The 17691-nt window shown below is 43.0% G+C and overlaps 2 protein-coding genes across 3 annotated transcripts; one reads left to right on the top strand and one right to left on the bottom strand.

The window, feature by feature from the left end:
- The first annotated feature begins 1741 nt into the window (after positions 1 to 1741).
- On the top strand, positions 1742 to 7116 carry LOC118211847 (zinc finger and SCAN domain-containing protein 22-like). Its single transcript, XM_035389360.1, has 4 exons — positions 1742 to 2317; positions 2510 to 2634; positions 4059 to 4161; positions 5112 to 7116. The coding sequence occupies exons 1-4, from the start codon at positions 2029 to 2031 to the stop codon at positions 6272 to 6274; spliced, it is 1680 nt and encodes a 559-aa protein (XP_035245251.1). The 5' UTR covers positions 1742 to 2028; the 3' UTR covers positions 6275 to 7116.
- Positions 7117 to 7888: 772 nt separating this feature from the next.
- Positions 7889 to 11726, bottom strand: LOC118211848 (zinc finger protein 552-like). 2 transcript variants are annotated; one of them, XM_035389361.1, is made up of 3 exons: positions 11086 to 11726; positions 10767 to 10891; positions 7889 to 10243 (listed from the first exon to the last, which is right to left on the bottom strand). In XM_035389361.1, the coding sequence occupies exons 1-3, from the start codon at positions 11372 to 11374 to the stop codon at positions 9149 to 9151; spliced, it is 1509 nt and encodes a 502-aa protein (XP_035245252.1). In that variant the 5' UTR covers positions 11375 to 11726; the 3' UTR covers positions 7889 to 9148. The 2 variants fall into 2 exon arrangements, with proteins under 2 accessions (XP_035245252.1, XP_035245253.1); XM_035389362.1 differs by having other exon boundaries at positions 11158 to 11726.
- Between the last annotated feature and the right edge of the window lie 5965 nt (positions 11727 to 17691).

Genomic DNA, 17691 nt, shown 5'->3' with positions numbered 1-17691 from the left:
TGGCCTAGTTTACTAACAACCTGTTAAAACCAGCAACCCCATATCCATCTCATGTCAAACTGCTGAAGTAAGTGTGTGTGGGTGGTGGGTGTGGACAGGAGACCTCCTGGCAAAACTAAATTGCTGCTGCAAGAGGTCTTGGTGAGCCTGTAAGGTCACTGTTCCCTCTGGACCATACAGAAAGACCACACTGGTGTCCTGGTCAAATTCCAATAAAACTAGCTCTGTACCCCTGGCCACCTAATCACCCTACAGATATAATCACCCCTAGATCTGAATGGCTACATATCCCCTTGCATTCCTACCACTTTGCTTCCCCAGATTATCACTGCAAAGGACACCTGAGTTCTAGAGGTTGCATAAGATAATAATAATAATAATAATAATAATAATAATAATAATAATAAGTAATGATGAGTTCTACATTAAACTATGTAATGCCACACAAAGCATATTCACTAAAGGCATTGGTTCCATCAATATGCACTCTAAAATGTCCACTAGCCTACAGAAAATGTGGCCATAGTAATATTGTGGTTGGCCAATTCATTCCCAACTCTGAGTTTCGATTAGCCTAACCAGTGAGTGAATTTCAGAAAGTCATTGTGTAAGACAGTCACAGAAGCATAGCAAAAGTGTAAGTCATGTGCTATTATCACAATTCGGTTGAAATAGGCCTATATTTCTAATGGTTAATTGACTGTCCAGTAAACAAGACAGTTTAATGTAAACATTTTAGCAGCCTAAGGCGTCAGTTTGTCTTAGGTTTGTTTTGATGTCAGAATCAAACCAGCATTTTGTTGATATCACGAGATACTCTGGACTAATTGTCACAACAATGATTCGACAGTTTTCACTCGCGTTCTGGCATTTTATTTCTACTGCTTATTTTGGATCGTGTTGTGTTTTGTCGCCATCTAGTGGTGTACTACAATGAAAATCCAGAAAAAGTACTTTGAGTGCGACCCATTCGCGTTCTGTTGATTGAAATATTCCCAAGTACAATTCATGATAATAATAATTGTATTAATATGATAATATTTACATTTTTGCTATTTAAAGATCATTACGTTATTTGTAATCTGAAAGCTATATTTCTTTTGTTAGATCATCAGCCGCATTTAAAACTATTTAAGACTGAAGGGAAGAATCACGCCGATCAATCAATGGAAAGCGTCCCGATATTAATAAATTCTGACTGTGACTGATTTAGTGAGCCAATACAATAGGCCAAAGCACTCGTATTAATATTTACTCCGCCACCACAAGCCAACTAGCTTCGTTCCCTCAACATGTAAGCTTTTGGTCTCCAATTCCTATCTTGTGCCCAGGTCATACGGAACTCGTAGCACGCCGAGGTCCCACTATCTACAGATGCCGTTCACACGCGTGAGTAGTAGCTACGCCAAGTCGTGACCACAAAATAATACATCATGTTCCCACGAGTCCCGCCTTCATGCAGGGACATAAATTAAATGTCATACATGAACAGAAGTAAAATGACAATCGGTCCTTTCTGTCGATGTCATTCAGAAAATATTTGTCATTGGATCCATTATAAAGGGGAAACTATATGTGTCTGTGGGTAGCCTAACATTAATATCTTGAGGGCATGAGAGTAGGGCTAAGGAACATCTCAGTCAGTAGGAAAGGAATTATGGGGGGGGGGGGGGGGGGGGGGGGGAATTGTTCACTGTAATGTAGGCTACACCTCTCTGCATCCCCTAAAGAGGGTATGCGATTATTTTACAGGATTTACGGTTATGCGGTCACCACACTGCTCAGATGTCCGGAAACAAATGTGTTTAGACTTGTTAGCAATAGCTAAATGCACGCTAGTTGTCAAAAACGGATTAAGCACTGATGAAATGTAGGAAAAGAACCTAGCTGGCTATTAAATAATTTTTTTATGAACTAACTCTTGTCTTAGATTCACACATTCCATCCAGTTGTAACTAGCTACAGGATATAGCTAGCCACAGCCGGTCGAAGAAAGAGGTAATTACAGCCAGCTAATCGGTGTTAAAAATGGTTAATTTTGTTACCTTTCAGGCGCAATTGGCCTCCATTATGGAGGTGTTAGCTAAAGCAGCAGTGGTAGAAATCACCAAACTTGTTGAAGACAGTTCCGCCGAGATACGCTTGGAAATTTCACGGAACCAGTACGAGAATGTAGCACTAAGGAGAAAATTAAGTAGGATGCAGAGCGAGCTGGTTCGTGCTCGTGGATGCCGAGAGACAAAAGGTGCTGAAAAGAGTTCCGTAAAAGGTTACGGATTGCATGGTCCGATTCAGATATGTGATGGAGACTATACAGGTAAGGGTCTTTCGGTGGCTGTGGTATTCTGTGCATATTTAACTGTCCGTTTATTGTGTCATATTTAAAGCAGTTAAAGTATCAAATAATTTAAAGTATCAAGAATTTACATGGGTTTAATTTGTCATAAGTCATTAGGTAATTAAATAATGAGCTATAACTTCTCGAGCGTTAACTTCTCCAACATTTTAGATGACCGTCATTCTTTGGAAGAAGGTGTCTTCGGAGATGAATGGGGAGGCAGACAGTGGAAGGATGGAGATGTCAGAGTTGTGGAAGATGACATATTCCTGCAGTCCATAACTCTGACTGAAGAGGTAAACTACATGGAGTTGTAGTGTTCGTGCCTGAATGTGTTTGAAACTTTGTGTTGTTTCGATTGAAAGAAAGTATTCTCAAATAGCTCTCTTCCGATGATGTCAATGTTATCTTACGGTTGTCAGAATAAAATAAAGATAAGGACCTTGTGAAATACCACTGTCAAGTAGTAAAGAGTTATTGAACCTACTGTATTATAACAATGCAAGGGAACAATCGATGGGTTGCTCACATGTAACCCTGGTCACCTGCATGAGGAATGTACTGAGGAGGGTTTTGGAGATCCCATGTCACAACTGGATCGGCTGGACAACTGTCCAATTAACTGTAGGCTCAGTCACATCGGTTACACGAGGGTGAGCTATAAGGGGATGAAGCCTGCTATTCAGCATCTTTTCTATGTTGGGTCCCCTTAGGGGACCAAGCATTGCGGCTGCCTGGCAGTCCATTCCTTATAGAGGAAATCATGGTTGTGTATCTAATCCATTGTTTCATGAATGGACTGCCAGAGTGAATTTAAGGTACCCCCAAGTTCGGGCTGCACAGTCCTGTTTATGAAGATCCGCCCTGTAGGTTTTAATTTCAACCCTAATTTGGCACACCTGATTCTACCAACAAGCAGCGCATTGAGATCTCTAGCTGTTGAAGGAGATGTGCTTTGTTAGGGTTGGAGTGAAAACCCACAGGGCGGTAGATCTCTAGCCGTTGAAGGAGATGTGCTTTGTTAGGGTTGGAGTGAAAACCCACAGGACGGTAGCTCTCCAGGGTTGGGCAGCCCTGCTCCAAAGCTGTTGCACAGAATCCCCCAGGAACTCAGCTTGAATATTACAGGGCTGTAGAGAGCTGAGTAAATCTGTGCTCTGCAAGGCCCACGGCAGAATACATTTTGTCTTTCTGAAAGCAAATTTGATGGAAACATTTGTTTAAACCGTTCTTGTGATTTCAGCAAGCAACAACAGGCAGCTTGCAGGATACCGGAAAGTAATGTTTACAGTCTGCATAAAGTGCCAACTCAGCAAAAGAACTTGGTCTTGTTGGAACAGCAAAATAATAAATGCTACCAAACATGTGTGATGCTGCACATGAAGCCACTGCACAGATATCCTCCACAGACTGGGCCTACCTGCAGAAGGGCCTAAGAGGTGTCTGTTCACAGGTCGAGCATGCATCAACAGCAGTCAGTGCTTCCAGACGCTAGTGAAAGGGCATCTACCAGCCGCAGAACAAGCTCCAGCCAAGCACAAAAAAAACAGCTGGTTACAGGCTCTGATTGGTTGAGGCCAAACAACACTTAAAAGGCCCAGACTGGCCCTCATCAGTAATACGAAGTGGAGAAGCCAAAGTATGGGTTTAGATTACATTTGCTTTGGTGTGGCGAGGCCCATAACAGGGTTCCATCCAAAGTCTTGATTTTTCTCTTCAGTTTCAGTCAATGGACGTGGAGAAGGACGTACCATCATCACTTCCGATCAAGGAGAATGGACCTAAACGAGGCTTGGTGAGGGACATCCCCAAGGAAGGGCTGAGTAAGTGGAGAGGGTTGAAAACATTTGAGAACACTGTGTCTCACAGAACAGGCAACTGCAATTACAGCGGCTGATTTTACAGTCATTTGTTGGGCTAACGCTGAGCTTGGCATGTGTTCATTTTGGGCTAAAAATAGTTTGTCACCATATCCATTGATCCAGCTTCAACATTAGTTATCCTACAAAGTTTACAGGGAGTTCTGAGGTATAACTATCAGTTAGATCTGACCAGTACTGTTAACTCTCTCGAAGAGAAGCTAGCTGCTGAACTTCACATTGGTTGCTAGAAGTTACTAGATAATGCATATGGTACTCAAAGTTTTTTTTTTCTGATAAAATTTCTGAAAAATCTCCAATCCCACATGAACTTGGAATATCCAATTTGCAGACTATGTATGAACGTGCTAATATACGGCTCCTGCTGCTGGCTTGGAGAGCGAAAGGCAATCCACGGCTCTCCTCTGAAACACGCACCTGCCAGCCAGCTGCTTCTTTTCACACTCACAGAGTTGAGGTGGAGGAGACCCATTCATACACGTGCGCACAGAGAGCTAGTCATGGGTGCCTGGACGGGCAGCAGGAGTCATTTGAGCAATGAACAATGGTCTATCCATACCAACTGTATCCCTCCCATATCCCTGACCAACGTAAAGCCAATTATGTGCCACTCCTGTGAGGCTGCTGGCCACAGTCGGTAATGACACGAATCGGATTCGATCCGAGACCGTGGTGCTCACTCAAGGCACCATGACCGTGGCACTTTTACTGAGTGAGCCACCCAGCAGTCCGTACCTCTTAAATTTTTACAAAACATTAAGTAAAGTGTTTCAGTAATACATTAACAATGTCAAATCATCCATAAAACTAAAATGATAATTTCCTTGTTGCTTGCAGATAATGTTTTTTACAGTATGTCCATGTTGGCCATGATGTTATTTCTCCCTCTGCAGGGCCTTCAGATTTCTGTGCCACTGAAGTGAGAGGTCCTACTGAGCGGCATCGCCGTGAGGCCTGCCCAGAGTATCCGGATACTCAGCCCATTCCCGCAGAGCGCCCGGAGGAGCTCGCTGGACTGCAGAGGGATGGACGCGGCAATGAAGAGGAACTGGACGTTAAGGACGATAGAGGGAGAGAGCCTTCCGCTGGACCTGAGCACAGCGTTAGGCCGCAGAACGGCCCGGGTGCTGAGCGCGTGTTTGAGAGAGGTAGACTCCCGAGGGCTTCACCCACACAAGGCTACAGTGACCTGGAGGTCGAGGACCAGCAATGCGCTAATGTTAGGGGTGATCTGCAGCGGCTGTTGGGCCAAGCTGAGCCTCATCCCAATCAGGCGGCGGAAGGTTCCGGTAACAGCACGCCCTCTTCGGGATCCCCAGATCTGAAGCCACACGTTGGGACTTCACATTTAGCGTGTGTCAAGGAGGAGGTTGAGATTAAGTCTATATGCATTGAAGAGACGGCAGCAGAGAGGGTTGAGCGACAGGACAGAGAGACGCTGAGCTCCGTGAAGAGCGAGGGCCAGGCCTTTCAGCCCGGGCCACACAGACTCCAGGCATCAGAAGACGGAATGAGAGAGAGTCTGAGCACGGCAGAGTCCGGCTCAGACACCGAGGACAGCCCGATTTTCCAGATGACCGACAGCATCGAGCTCTACGGCAGAACTGACACTGCGGATTCAGCCGACACCCATTCCGGGTTGAGTTTCACCCACCTAAACAGCGTACATGATCAAGTACACCCAGGAAAGAAAGCGTTCAGATGCACACAGTGTGGAAAGTATTACAGCCATCGTAATAATCTGTACCGCCACCGGCGAATTCACACAGGGGAGAAGCCCTTTACTTGCGTGCACTGCGGGAAGAGTTTCACGCACCAAAGTAATCTGTACGAGCACGAGCGGATTCACACGGGAGAACGACCCTTTAGCTGTGTCGTATGTGGGAAGAGTTTCACTCAGCAAAGTAATCTTAAAAGACACCAGCGCATACACACTGGGGAAAGGCCTTATAGCTGCATGCACTGCGGAAAGACATTTACCCGCCTGATGCACCTCAAAATGCACCAGCAAGTTCATTTTGGAGGGAAACCGCACAGTTCTTTTGAGTACTGTTGATTGTCTCGGGCACTCCTTTGGCTAAATAAACATTTGGATTGAGAGAATGGATGCACAGTTTATATCAGTCTTGAGCTACTTTTTATTTTTATTACGGTTTAACTTTTACCAAAATTGCCAAGAGGGACGTGTTAAAAATCAGTTAATATGGGGTCAAAAATGTGCTAATATTGTACTATCTGTAATAAGAATGTTTGACATTAGAGACCAACTTATTTACCAATTATTGTATTTTCTACAAAAAATTTACATTCAATTGTAAGTGTCATTTTCTTGATAAAGGTGCTGCTTTTTTTTATTCAGTTTTGACAATATGAAGAACTGTGAAACTACTTTTTAGAAACCTGACATTTCATTATCAAAACAATTATTTATTTTATAAATATTTTTGGACGAGGCATGTTTTTTTCTTTTACAAAACTACAGAATGTTTCATTGAATAAAATGCTATTTCTGTACCACTAAATATAGATTAATTTGTGTAACAAAATGGTATAAAATGTGTTATATTGCTCCAATTATTGTGCTTCTGTCACATTCTAGTGAATGTTTCATTGCAACAACTGCTTTGTGGCACAATCATCATCTTCCCCAATGGAGTGTATATCAGGAATTTTGTGGTACAAAACATACAGTAAGTGCAGGTAATTGTGATTTATCAATTGTGTCACCGTTGTGAGGTACAGGGTTCAAAACTGTGGAATTTGGAAACTAATTTTGTTGTAGATTTTAATGGTAGATTTATTTTTGTACCTTAAACAACAGATTGCACTGAAAAACCCATTGCCACAGGAGCCAAAAAGGACCAACAGGTGATTTACCAAATAAACAGTAACAAATAATAAACGTTTTGGTGTACTCACGTCATGACATCATATACGGCATCACATTCGGACAGCTGTTCTTCCAGCTATTATAAATTGCAAACCTGCCTTTAGTAATGCTGTCTTTCTTGTGTACCACTTATGTTAACCCCTGATTATGGGTAATTTCCCTCAAGATGGCCTCTGCAGATGTGTTTATCAGGTGTTTACCAAGTGTGAGAACACCCTGACACCCATTCATCCTATGACAGCTGCACAGGAGACTGCATGTGGGATGGGGAACGTGATGCAGGTCCATCTTACCATGCGAGACAGGTAAGACTCACCCCAGTGATGATGGCCTCTCTGTGAGACAGGGAAGACTCACCCCAGCGATGATGGCCTCTCTGTGAGACAGGGAAGACTCACCCCAGCGATGACGGCCTCTCTGTGAGACAGGGAAGACTCACCCCAATGATGACAGCCTCTCTGTGAGACAGGGAAGACTCACCCCAGCGATGACTGTCTCTCTGCGAGACAGGGAAGACTCACCCCAGCGATGATGGCCTCTCTGTGAGACAGGGAAGACTCACCCCAGCGATGACGGCCTCTCTGTGAGACAGGGAAGACTCACCCCAGTGATGACGGCCTCTCTGTGAGACAGGGAAGACTCACCCCAGCGATGATGCCCTCTGGAGCACTGCACAGGAACCCCCACCCCTCTCACCCTCTCACTCTCTCTCTCTGGTTGCTGTGAGGCTCAGTGTCATCACAAATATTTTATTGCTATCAAAACAACATCAAGCAAACGTTTTACAAAGGCTTCTTTATTTCCCCCCAGATTAATCTGGCTTGTTCACATCATATTGAAGACCATACATTTGCATAAGACCTGACCAAAGGAGCCCAGCTATAAAGCATCATGAAATACCTGAGAGATCTGCCTGAATGAACGGCTGTTATGGAAGGCAGTGATACGTTAACAACTGATGCGTATGGAACCTAGAACAGCCACAATATAAAGAGGAACTAAGCAACACAGAAATTCATCAAGATGCTGTCTGACAGTCAGTCAACTGAGGACATTTTACAGAGCAGCGGATTCCAGCAACATTAACTTAAGTGCAGCCCAGACTGATTAGAAAGGCTTGGGTTGTAGCCGCTTGAGTGGACTATGCCACTGTCACAAAGCATCATGTACAGCACAGATCATCCAACTCTGGCCCTCGAATCCAAATCCAGCCCTGGTTTTCTTTTCTCCTGGGTAATTAGTGCTACTGATTGGCCAGACTGTTCACACCTGACTCCCAGGCAAAGGGAGGGTGGAAAACCAGCAGGTCTCAGCCCTCAAGAACCGTGAGTTTCTGATCCCTGATGTACAGGGCTATGAATGATGCAGACATTGTTTCTACATCATTCAACACCTTTATAACACCGCTTACGTGATTGCTGTACTGGCGGGTAACAGATAAAATGATGGGGTAGACCACCATGTGAACACTGGAGTGTGGAATAAAGAATAGTGTTCAGACTACATTTTCTAGCAACTGGCTTGTTCAGAAATAGTCTAAAAAGAGCAGTATATTGACATGTCCTTATGCTGGTGACCTGTTTTTTTTGGTATGGTGGGTTGCATGGTGGTTGAACAATAGGCCTCCACAGAGTGTTCAGCTCCTCCCTGCAGGAAGAGCAGTATGAAGCTGTAAGTGACAACTTGTTAATGAATTATTAAGGAGTTCCATGCAGTGAAGGGTACCAGGTCTGACACCATAACAACAGCCACCGCTGGTACATTTGATCCGCCCCGGTGATTCCTGGTTTTTGTTTTCGCCTTAATATCAGCAAGCAATTCAGACCCAAGAAACCAGTGAATTAACTGTTCAATAACTACTATAATTGATCAATTAAGTACCGAGTGACAACAAAAAAAAAAAACCAGCAGGCAATTTTGGTAAAAAGTAAACGGTAATAAAAAAATAAAAAAGGTTCTCAAACAGATTTAAAATGTGCATCATCCTCTCGATCCGAATGTTTATTTGGCCAAAGAAGTGCCTAAAGCAGTCAGCGGTGCTCAAAAGAACAGTTCATTCCCTCCAAAATGAACTTGCTGGTGCATTTTGAGGTGCATCAGGTGAGTGAAAACCTTTCCGCAGTGCATGCAGCTATAAGGCCTTTCCCCAGTGTGTATGCGCTGGTGTCTTTTAAGATTACTTTGCTGAGTGAAACTCTTCCCACATACGGCACAGCTAAAGGGTCGCTCTCCCGTGTGAATCCGCTTGTGCTCGTACAGGTGGCTTTGCTGGGTGAAACTCTTCCCGCAGTGCACGCAGGTAAAGGGCTTCTCCCCTGTGTGAATTCGCCGGTGGCGGTACAGATTATTGCGATGGCTGAAATACCTTCCGCACTGTGTGCATCTGAACGCTTTCTTTCCTGGGTGTACTTGATCACGTACGCTGTTTAGGTGGGTGAAACTCAACCCAGAATGGGTGTCGGCTGAATCCGCAGTGTCAGTCCTGCCGTAGAGCTCGATGCTGTCGGTCATCTGGAAAATCGGGCTGTCCTCGGTGTCTGAGCCGGACTCTGCCGTGCTCAGACTCTCTCTCGTTCCGTCCTCTGATGCCTGGAGTCTGTGTGGCCCGGGCTGAAAGGCCTGGCCCTCGCTCTTCACGGAGCTCAGCGTCTCTCTGTCCTGTCGCTCAACCCTCTCTGCTGCCGTCTCTTCAATGCATATAGACTTAATCTCAACCTCCTCCTTGACACACGCTAAACATGAAGCCCCAACGTGTGGCTTCTGATCTGGGGATCCCGAAGAGGGCGTGCTGTTACCGGAACCTTCCGCCGCCTGATTAGGATGAGGCTCAGCTTGGCCCAACAGCCGCTGCAGATCACCCCTAACATTAGCGCATTGCTGGTCCTCGGCCTCCAGGTCTCTGTAGCCTTGTGTGGGTGAAGCCCTCGGGAGTCTACCTCTCTCAAACACGCGCTCAGCACCCGGGCCGTTCTGCGGCCTAACGCTGTGCTCAGGTCCTGCAGAAGGCTCTCTCCCTCTATCGTCCTTCACCTCCAGTACCTCTTCATCACCACGTCCATCCCTCTGCAGTCCGGTGAGCTCCTCCGGGCGCTCTGCGGGAATGGGTGGAGTATCCCAGCACTCTGCCAATCCATTCTAAAATGAAACGGAATGAGGGGTTAGATTCGCAACCATGATGTCCTCTATAAGAAACGGACTGCCATGCAGCCATGTTGCTTGGTTCCCCAAGAGGATCCAATATAGAAAAGACACTGAATTACAGGCTTCTTCCTCCAATCACATTCCACCCTAGTGCAAAGGGTGTGACCAAGCCTTCAGCGAATTTAAAAGTTGTCTAGCCAATCCAGTTGTGACATGAGATATCTGAAACGTCCTGGTAGTACATTCCTCATGCAGGGAACTACGTAGGGTTATGCGAGTAACCCATCGATTACTTCCTTGCACTGTTATAATACATTTGTTTAGGTCTTTACTGTTTGACAGTTGTATTCCACAAAGTAATGATCTTAACTCTATTCTTTATTCAACCATAAACCAACAATGACATCATCTGAAGAGTGCCAATTGAGAACAGTATCATATAATAATCCAGTGTGGAATATGTAAATTTCGAACACATTCAGACACGATTAACAGTAGGCTACTCCATGTAGTTTACCTCTTCAGTCAGAGTTATGGACTGCAGGAATATGTCGTCTTCCGGAACTCCGACCTCTCCATCCTTCCACTGCCTGCCTCCCCATTCATCTCCGAAGGCACTTTCTTGCAAAGAATGACGGCCATCTACATTTTTGGAGAAGTGAACGGGAACGTTATTAGAACTTTTAAAAAAAAAATACCGAATGTATTCATTGTGATTAATTAAAGCCATTCATATTAATAGAATTTGTATTTCAGTCGCTTTAAATATGGCACAATAAAGACTGTTAAATGTACACAGACTACTATAGCCATGCAAGCGGCACCAAAGAGCCTACCTGTACCGACTCCATCACATATCTGAATCGGACCATGCAATTCAGAACCTTTCACGGAAGTCTTTTCAGCGCCTATTCTCTCTTGGCATCCTCGAGCAAGAATCAGCTCGCTCTGCATCCTACTTAATTTTCTCCTTAGCGCTACATTCTCGAACTGGTTCCGTGAAATTTCCAGACGTATCTCGGCGGAACTGTCTTCAACAAGTTTGGTGATTTCTACCACTGCTGCTTTAGCTAACACCTCCATAATGGAGGCCAGTTGCGCCTGTAAGGTGCCAAAATTAATCATTTTTAACACCGATTAGCTTACTTTGAATTACCTGTTACTTCGGGCAGGCTGTGGCTATATTTATTTATTTGTTTATTTGAAAGGGACAATGCACAGCTAGTAACTGCCCCAGAATTAGCTTGATAGCTAAATTTCATCTGAAGTCCCTTAGCAGATAAATGTATATCATGCTCCTAGTTACAGCTGTCTGGAATGCGTGAATCTAAAACAACAGTGCACTAATCAAACAATTCATCAGCAAGGTACTGTTCCTACATTTCATCTGTGTTTAATCCGCGTTTGACAACTAGTGTGCATTTTGCTATTGAAAACAAGAAAACGCATTTGTTTCCGGGCATCTGAGCAGTGTGGTGACCGCATAACCGTAAATACTGTAAAATAATCGCACTTCGTGGGACACAGGGAAATGTATGTACAGTACAATTGACAATTACAGGCTGATATCCCCACGTCAGAAATCCTTTCATGCTGATGGGGATGTCCCATACTCCCCTTCCCTCAAGATATTAATATTACTTCCAGACACATACATTTACCCTCTATTAAGGATCCAATATTTTCAGAATTAATGGTGAAGTATTTTCGTGGAAAAGACCGCATTAACGCCGGAAAGGACCCAATTGTCATTTCATGTAAGAATGACAGACACAAAATACTGGTTTAAAAACCCAGAAGGTTGCATTTATTGACGTGTTATAAAAGTGTTAAAAGCTACAGAGTGATTGTTGATTGTTTTTGCTGCTCTCGTATGGTGTCAGCGGAGGGACGGCCAGTCGTAAGTCAGCGCGTCCTCCCGCCCGGAGGCCTGCCCTCCAGTCACAAGGAAAGAAGCCCTCCGAGGTCTATGAAGATGACTGCGAAACTGCAGTGACATCCGAGGAGGAGGAGCATAAGGTGGCTCGGGGAAATGGGGCGGTACCTAAGACCCACCATCGGCAGGAAGTCCCTTCCACGAGTTTGGTGGCAGCAGAGGCCAGGAGCTTACATGTTCAGAGAAAAAATTTAGTTGGCTTGTGCGGTACCACCGCGTGCTGAAGCTTGTAGCATGTGAACATTCACTACCGAGTTCCAGACTGCCTCTGTGAGCACAAGACCTGCTTTTCGGGAGCTTCATGGAATGGGTTTCCATGGACGAGCAGCTGTACCCGAGCCTGAGATTGAGCATTGGCTGGAGTGGTGTAAAGCAGACCGACGTTGGACTCTGGACCAGTGGAAACATATTCTCTGGAGTGATTACTCACACTTCACTATCTGGCAGTTTGATGGGCAAATCTGGGTTTGGCGAATGCCAGGAGAATGCCAACTGCCCGAAAGCATAGTGCCGACTGTAAAGTTTGGTGGAGGTGGAATAATAGTTTGGGGCTGTTTTTCATGGTTTGGGCTCGGCCCCTTAGTTCCAGTGAAGGGAAAACGTAATGATATAGCATACAATGACATTCTAGAGAATTGTGTACTACCACCTCTGTGGCAACAGTTTTGGGAAGGCCCTTTCATGTTTCAGCATGACTAATGGTGTTGTAGACCACTAGATGGCAATAAAAGACAAGATGATCCAAAATAAGTAATAGAAATGAAATGCCAGAACATGAGTGAGGACTGTGTGTATACGTGCGTGTTGTGTCCATCAGTACAATGCATCTCGTGGTACCATAAAAATGCACATTTGACTCCGACAGTAAGAACCAACTAGTTCTCTTTTCCAGATCATCTCAAGATAAATTCTGTCTTTACTTTGTAAGCAGCCGTTTGTTTTTTTTTCTCATTTAACATTGATAATTAGTTGTTTTTTTCATGCTTGACAGGATCAATCAAGCACAAAATATCCACCCTGTTAGGCAAAATAGATAGAGAAAACAGTTCTTAATCTTTAGTTGTACGTCGCTCTGAATAAGAGCGTCTGCTAAATGCCTATAATGTAATGTAATGTAATGTAGTAATATTTATAGAATAATTGTTTGTTTTTTTTACTGTTGAATGCTGATGATAGAAGGCCTTTTTGTTAAAATGAATATGCATTTTAAACTATGAAATACCAAAAATGAAAAAAATCTAAATAGCAGAGGGCATATAGCACCTATTATATGGAATCACTGGCATGTAAATTTAACAGCTTGTTCATTCATTTAGCGCCAACATTCTATGCCTTTAAACAGCTACACCCAAAAATTGAGGAGCTGCAGGTAGTGGACTCAGGCCAGACATGCTCGGCAGCAGCCCTCCAGGATGGAGGAGATGGGACATGGCGGGGAACGGGCCTCCAGCGTTGCGAAGGCATCCAGGATGGAGGGGCCTCCAGGGTGGCAGTGATGGGGCATGGCAGGCATGGCAGGCAGGCAGCCTCCAGGATGGAGACAGGGCATGCCAGGATAAGTAAGGCTTTTAGACAGATTCAGCATGGCACAAATATTACTTAAGTGCTATTAGTTCATAAGACTTTTACTACTTATAATGATTTCCAAAATCTTAGGTTTGCCAATCCCAGACATTTCAAATATTAACAGCAGCACTCTCAGCATGCAAAGCATGTCATTGCCAGTGATGCACAACCTCCACTCTACCCCCTCATGCAGTCAACATTTAAGCAATGAGGCTATTACTGTGCATGGTGTTATAGGACTTAGTGAAACATGTTAAAACTGAACCTCTCATGATTAGATTAGGACCACATAAACTCACACACACACACACACACACAGAGAGTTATGGCAGGGCCTATATTGGGCATGGATACCAAATTACAGGCATCTATTGCTACTGGGGAGGTGAGCGTAATTATTTACACTATCTACTGGAACATCTGGAACATTCCACAACCACCCCCTTTGGGCACCTGACAAGTTATCATGTGGCCTCCAAACAGAGGAACCGGTCAGAATGAGAGGAATTATATGCCCCCACCACTAAAGCAGTACCCAATTAAAACAGAAGCTGTAGCTGTTGTCAAGGACATTGTCAAGGCTTTGGGAAACAGAGACATAATACAAAAATGTTCCAGTCCTGCTAACTCTCCTGATTGGCCCACGGAAGAGCCTGATGGCACCAGCTGTCTAATAATAGACTCCATGGGGATAAACACACAACACAACACAACAATTTACCTATCATTTTACAATAGTGGGGCAAATTTTAAGAAGACTCTGAAGAAGACGCTAAGACAAAACGTCAGTCATATTTAAATAAACATGCTTTTCGTGTGAGTGCTCCAGTGTCTTCTTTTAGTAATTTCACTGAAAACCCTGGGTATATATTTTTTTCTCTTGATCACTGTCTATTGCTCACTTTCTACACTGCAGAAAATGTTCATTATCTGAGCCTATTTAGCTTAGATCGTAACTGCCATGTTGTGGTTAGGAGTGGACCCAGTATAAACAGTTGAAACGTTATTATGATACGTTGATTCCAACACCTGACTGCTATGTGATGGAATGTTGCAATAAAGTTTTAGGCATCTGTGACATAGGCCTAAAACTAATATAGTTTTATAGGCCTAACCTAATCTAGGCCTAGATCTTTGGTTACACCAACCTGTTTAGTCTGATTGTTTGTAATAAAAACTTACTAGCCTAGTTTAAAAAAGGAATTTCTCCATTTAAGAATATATCTATGTTACCAAGCAACCAAACTGGCAGGCGATTTTGAAAAGTGCCATCACCTCTTTAGCTTGCTGTTTATAAATTTTATGTTCGTTGGTATTCAGCGTCCTTCTGCTTCAACGTGTTAACAACAAATACAAAGGTAAAACGTTTTCTTAAGAATTCACATTCATTTTGTATAGCCTAAAAAGATGATGAATAGGTAGTTGGAAAGGTTCAACAATCACACATAGTCCCAGTTAATCTTGTAGCACCTTCGATAACGTTGGATAGTTGTTTATGGTAATTTGCACTTGAAAGCTCTTCGGCTTAAGTCTGTTTGAAGATTAGTGCGCAAGAACACGCGTCGCTTGAATTAGTAGGGGGGAGAGCTGCCATAAATGTAACAGTTTTGGATTTGGTTATTTACTCAGAAAATATTTAGCCTAGTACAATCAATTTTTATTACTAGTTTAATTTTTACTGTCAGTAGTCATTAGCCGTTTCAATAACATTCTTGACTTAATCGAGTCGGATACAATTAAAACCAAAGTACGCGCAGCCCAATGTTACATTCATACCAGCTAGTAAATGAAAACACCCCAATGTGCGTACACTGTTTTCTGCTTTCTGCACATACTAATGTCAATTAAAGAAACGCACTTCTTGAGATGATAACATGAGAGCAGCCACATCATCAGAATATGTAGCATGGGCCTAATCCATGAAAAATGACGCACAAGTGTGTTATGGTAACGTCCAAATTGATGTGGAAAGCTGCTTTTGTCTGTTTCAAGACACCCAAGTAAGCTTTTACATAGCAAATAGCGTACCACACAGAGCGCTGATGTGTGCTTATTATAAATGCGTGTGACCCGGTGACTGTTTATTTCCCATTAATCGCTTGGAGCATCCAGACGATGAAGCTATGTCAACGCAGCAAGCAAATGAGCTGAGCACGTTTCACATTAAACACAGAGCTGAAACAGTCGCACGTTGATGAATGAAAACAATTTAATTAATACATATTAAACACCATTTTAAATGGCCAAAGCGTCCCCAAAAGGACACCTACATTTATGACGACTCTCTCCCTATCTTGCCTCGCTTTAGTAACAGGCGTTCTGATTTCATCCTTACCTATCGAGCTGTTCTGCCAGTCATGTTATTTTATTTTTTTAAATTTTATTTTAATAAGCGTTTGTTTAACCACATAACCAGAAAAACCTCATTAAGATTAAAAATATTTTCAAGAGTGTCCTGCCCAAGACAGGCAGCAGCACATGTAACAGGTTTGCACACGGACAATAATAACAAATTAAAAACAATAAAGATTACGGAAGACAAGGTTATATTAAAAAACAAACGGAAAAAAAAACTCAGTAGTAAAAAATGAAAAGCCATCATTCGAGTACAGAACCACGCAGAGAAAGTTGCTTACACAAAACATCGACAGCCTGTTCTACCTGCCTCCCAATCCCCCACCCTAGACTTAAAAAACTCCTTTTAAGATCAGCTCCTGGACATTTAAAACCTCCTGCAATGAAGCTCAGTTGATAATATTCATGTAGGCCCTATAGGACCTGTCTCCGATCATTTACAAAGGGTAATGAAGTAGAAAAATTTACTTGGGGTAGTATTTCAGATGAAGTAGCAAAGGTCCGTAGATATGACAAGAAATTTGCGCTATCGATAGAACGTTTCGACTACGTAGGACTAATCGACAGAACATCGGCCCTGACACTATAAGTTGCTTAAAATATGTTTTTGCTTGTACTTCCATTAACACTTCGATCCCTGCTTCATTTACACACGGTTTTCCGAAAATATTGATAAGTGAGCCCCAAAGTGTGGGAAATAAACTAATTGATTGACGTTGAAAAGCACAATAAATAGACCAGCTAACAGTATGTTTAAAAACTCGTATGTTAGAAATCTGCGTCCTTTTTCATGTTTGTTTAGTTATAAATCTGCTGAAAACCCAGACTTGCCACCAACACAATTCGATTTCAGCCTCTTTGTCTGTTTCAAGTCAAAAAGGCAGACTTATTTTTATGATGTAATAGATGCAAAGTGGGAAAACCTTTTCTACAAAGGCCAACCTATCCCTTTAATCTCACTTTTTAAATACATATGTAAACATATTTCTTTAATCTCCTCTGAAATGTCAGTCATTCCTTTAACAGTTCTTGTTTTCATGATCTTAGTGACTGCTGAGATTCAATGTCAATGAACGTTCAAGGGTACTGCAATTGCACAATTTTACCAGGAGAGGGCAAAAACTGCAAATAAAAAAGTGTAGTCAATTACCTTGTCTGTGATTTTTCAGAGGGTGATGCCAATCTTGTCATACTATTACTGTCCCATATATTGCTTAATTGCTTTTACTTTAAAAAAAAAAAAGATTGTGCTCCACATGAATAGAAGCAAATGCGTGGCAGACTTAAAAAATCAGCTGTGTCAAACCAGACCCCTGGCTAGGCTGCATTAGCGTACATAGACACTCCACAATCACACCAATTCCACTGTTCTGTTATTCGTCATAAGAGATGGTCATTCTGCAGGCCACTTGATCCTTTGTGAGCCATCATAAATATCTAGGACAAACAATCTTTTATGGTTATTTAATTTATCAAAGTATTCCAGCCTATTATTGTGTGTACCAAGCTAGTAGCATGCTGTATTTGAGTGCTGTAGGAAAGTAAGTAAATAAAAAAATAATTTAATAATACAGTTTTAAAATGT

The sequence above is a fragment of the Anguilla anguilla genome, chromosome 13, assembly GCF_013347855.1.
Source record: "Anguilla anguilla isolate fAngAng1 chromosome 13, fAngAng1.pri, whole genome shotgun sequence".
NCBI classification, from domain to species: Eukaryota; Metazoa; Chordata; class Actinopteri; order Anguilliformes; family Anguillidae; genus Anguilla; species Anguilla anguilla.
Note: the sequence above shows the minus strand (reverse complement) of the source record. Positions and strands in the feature narration are given on the sequence as shown.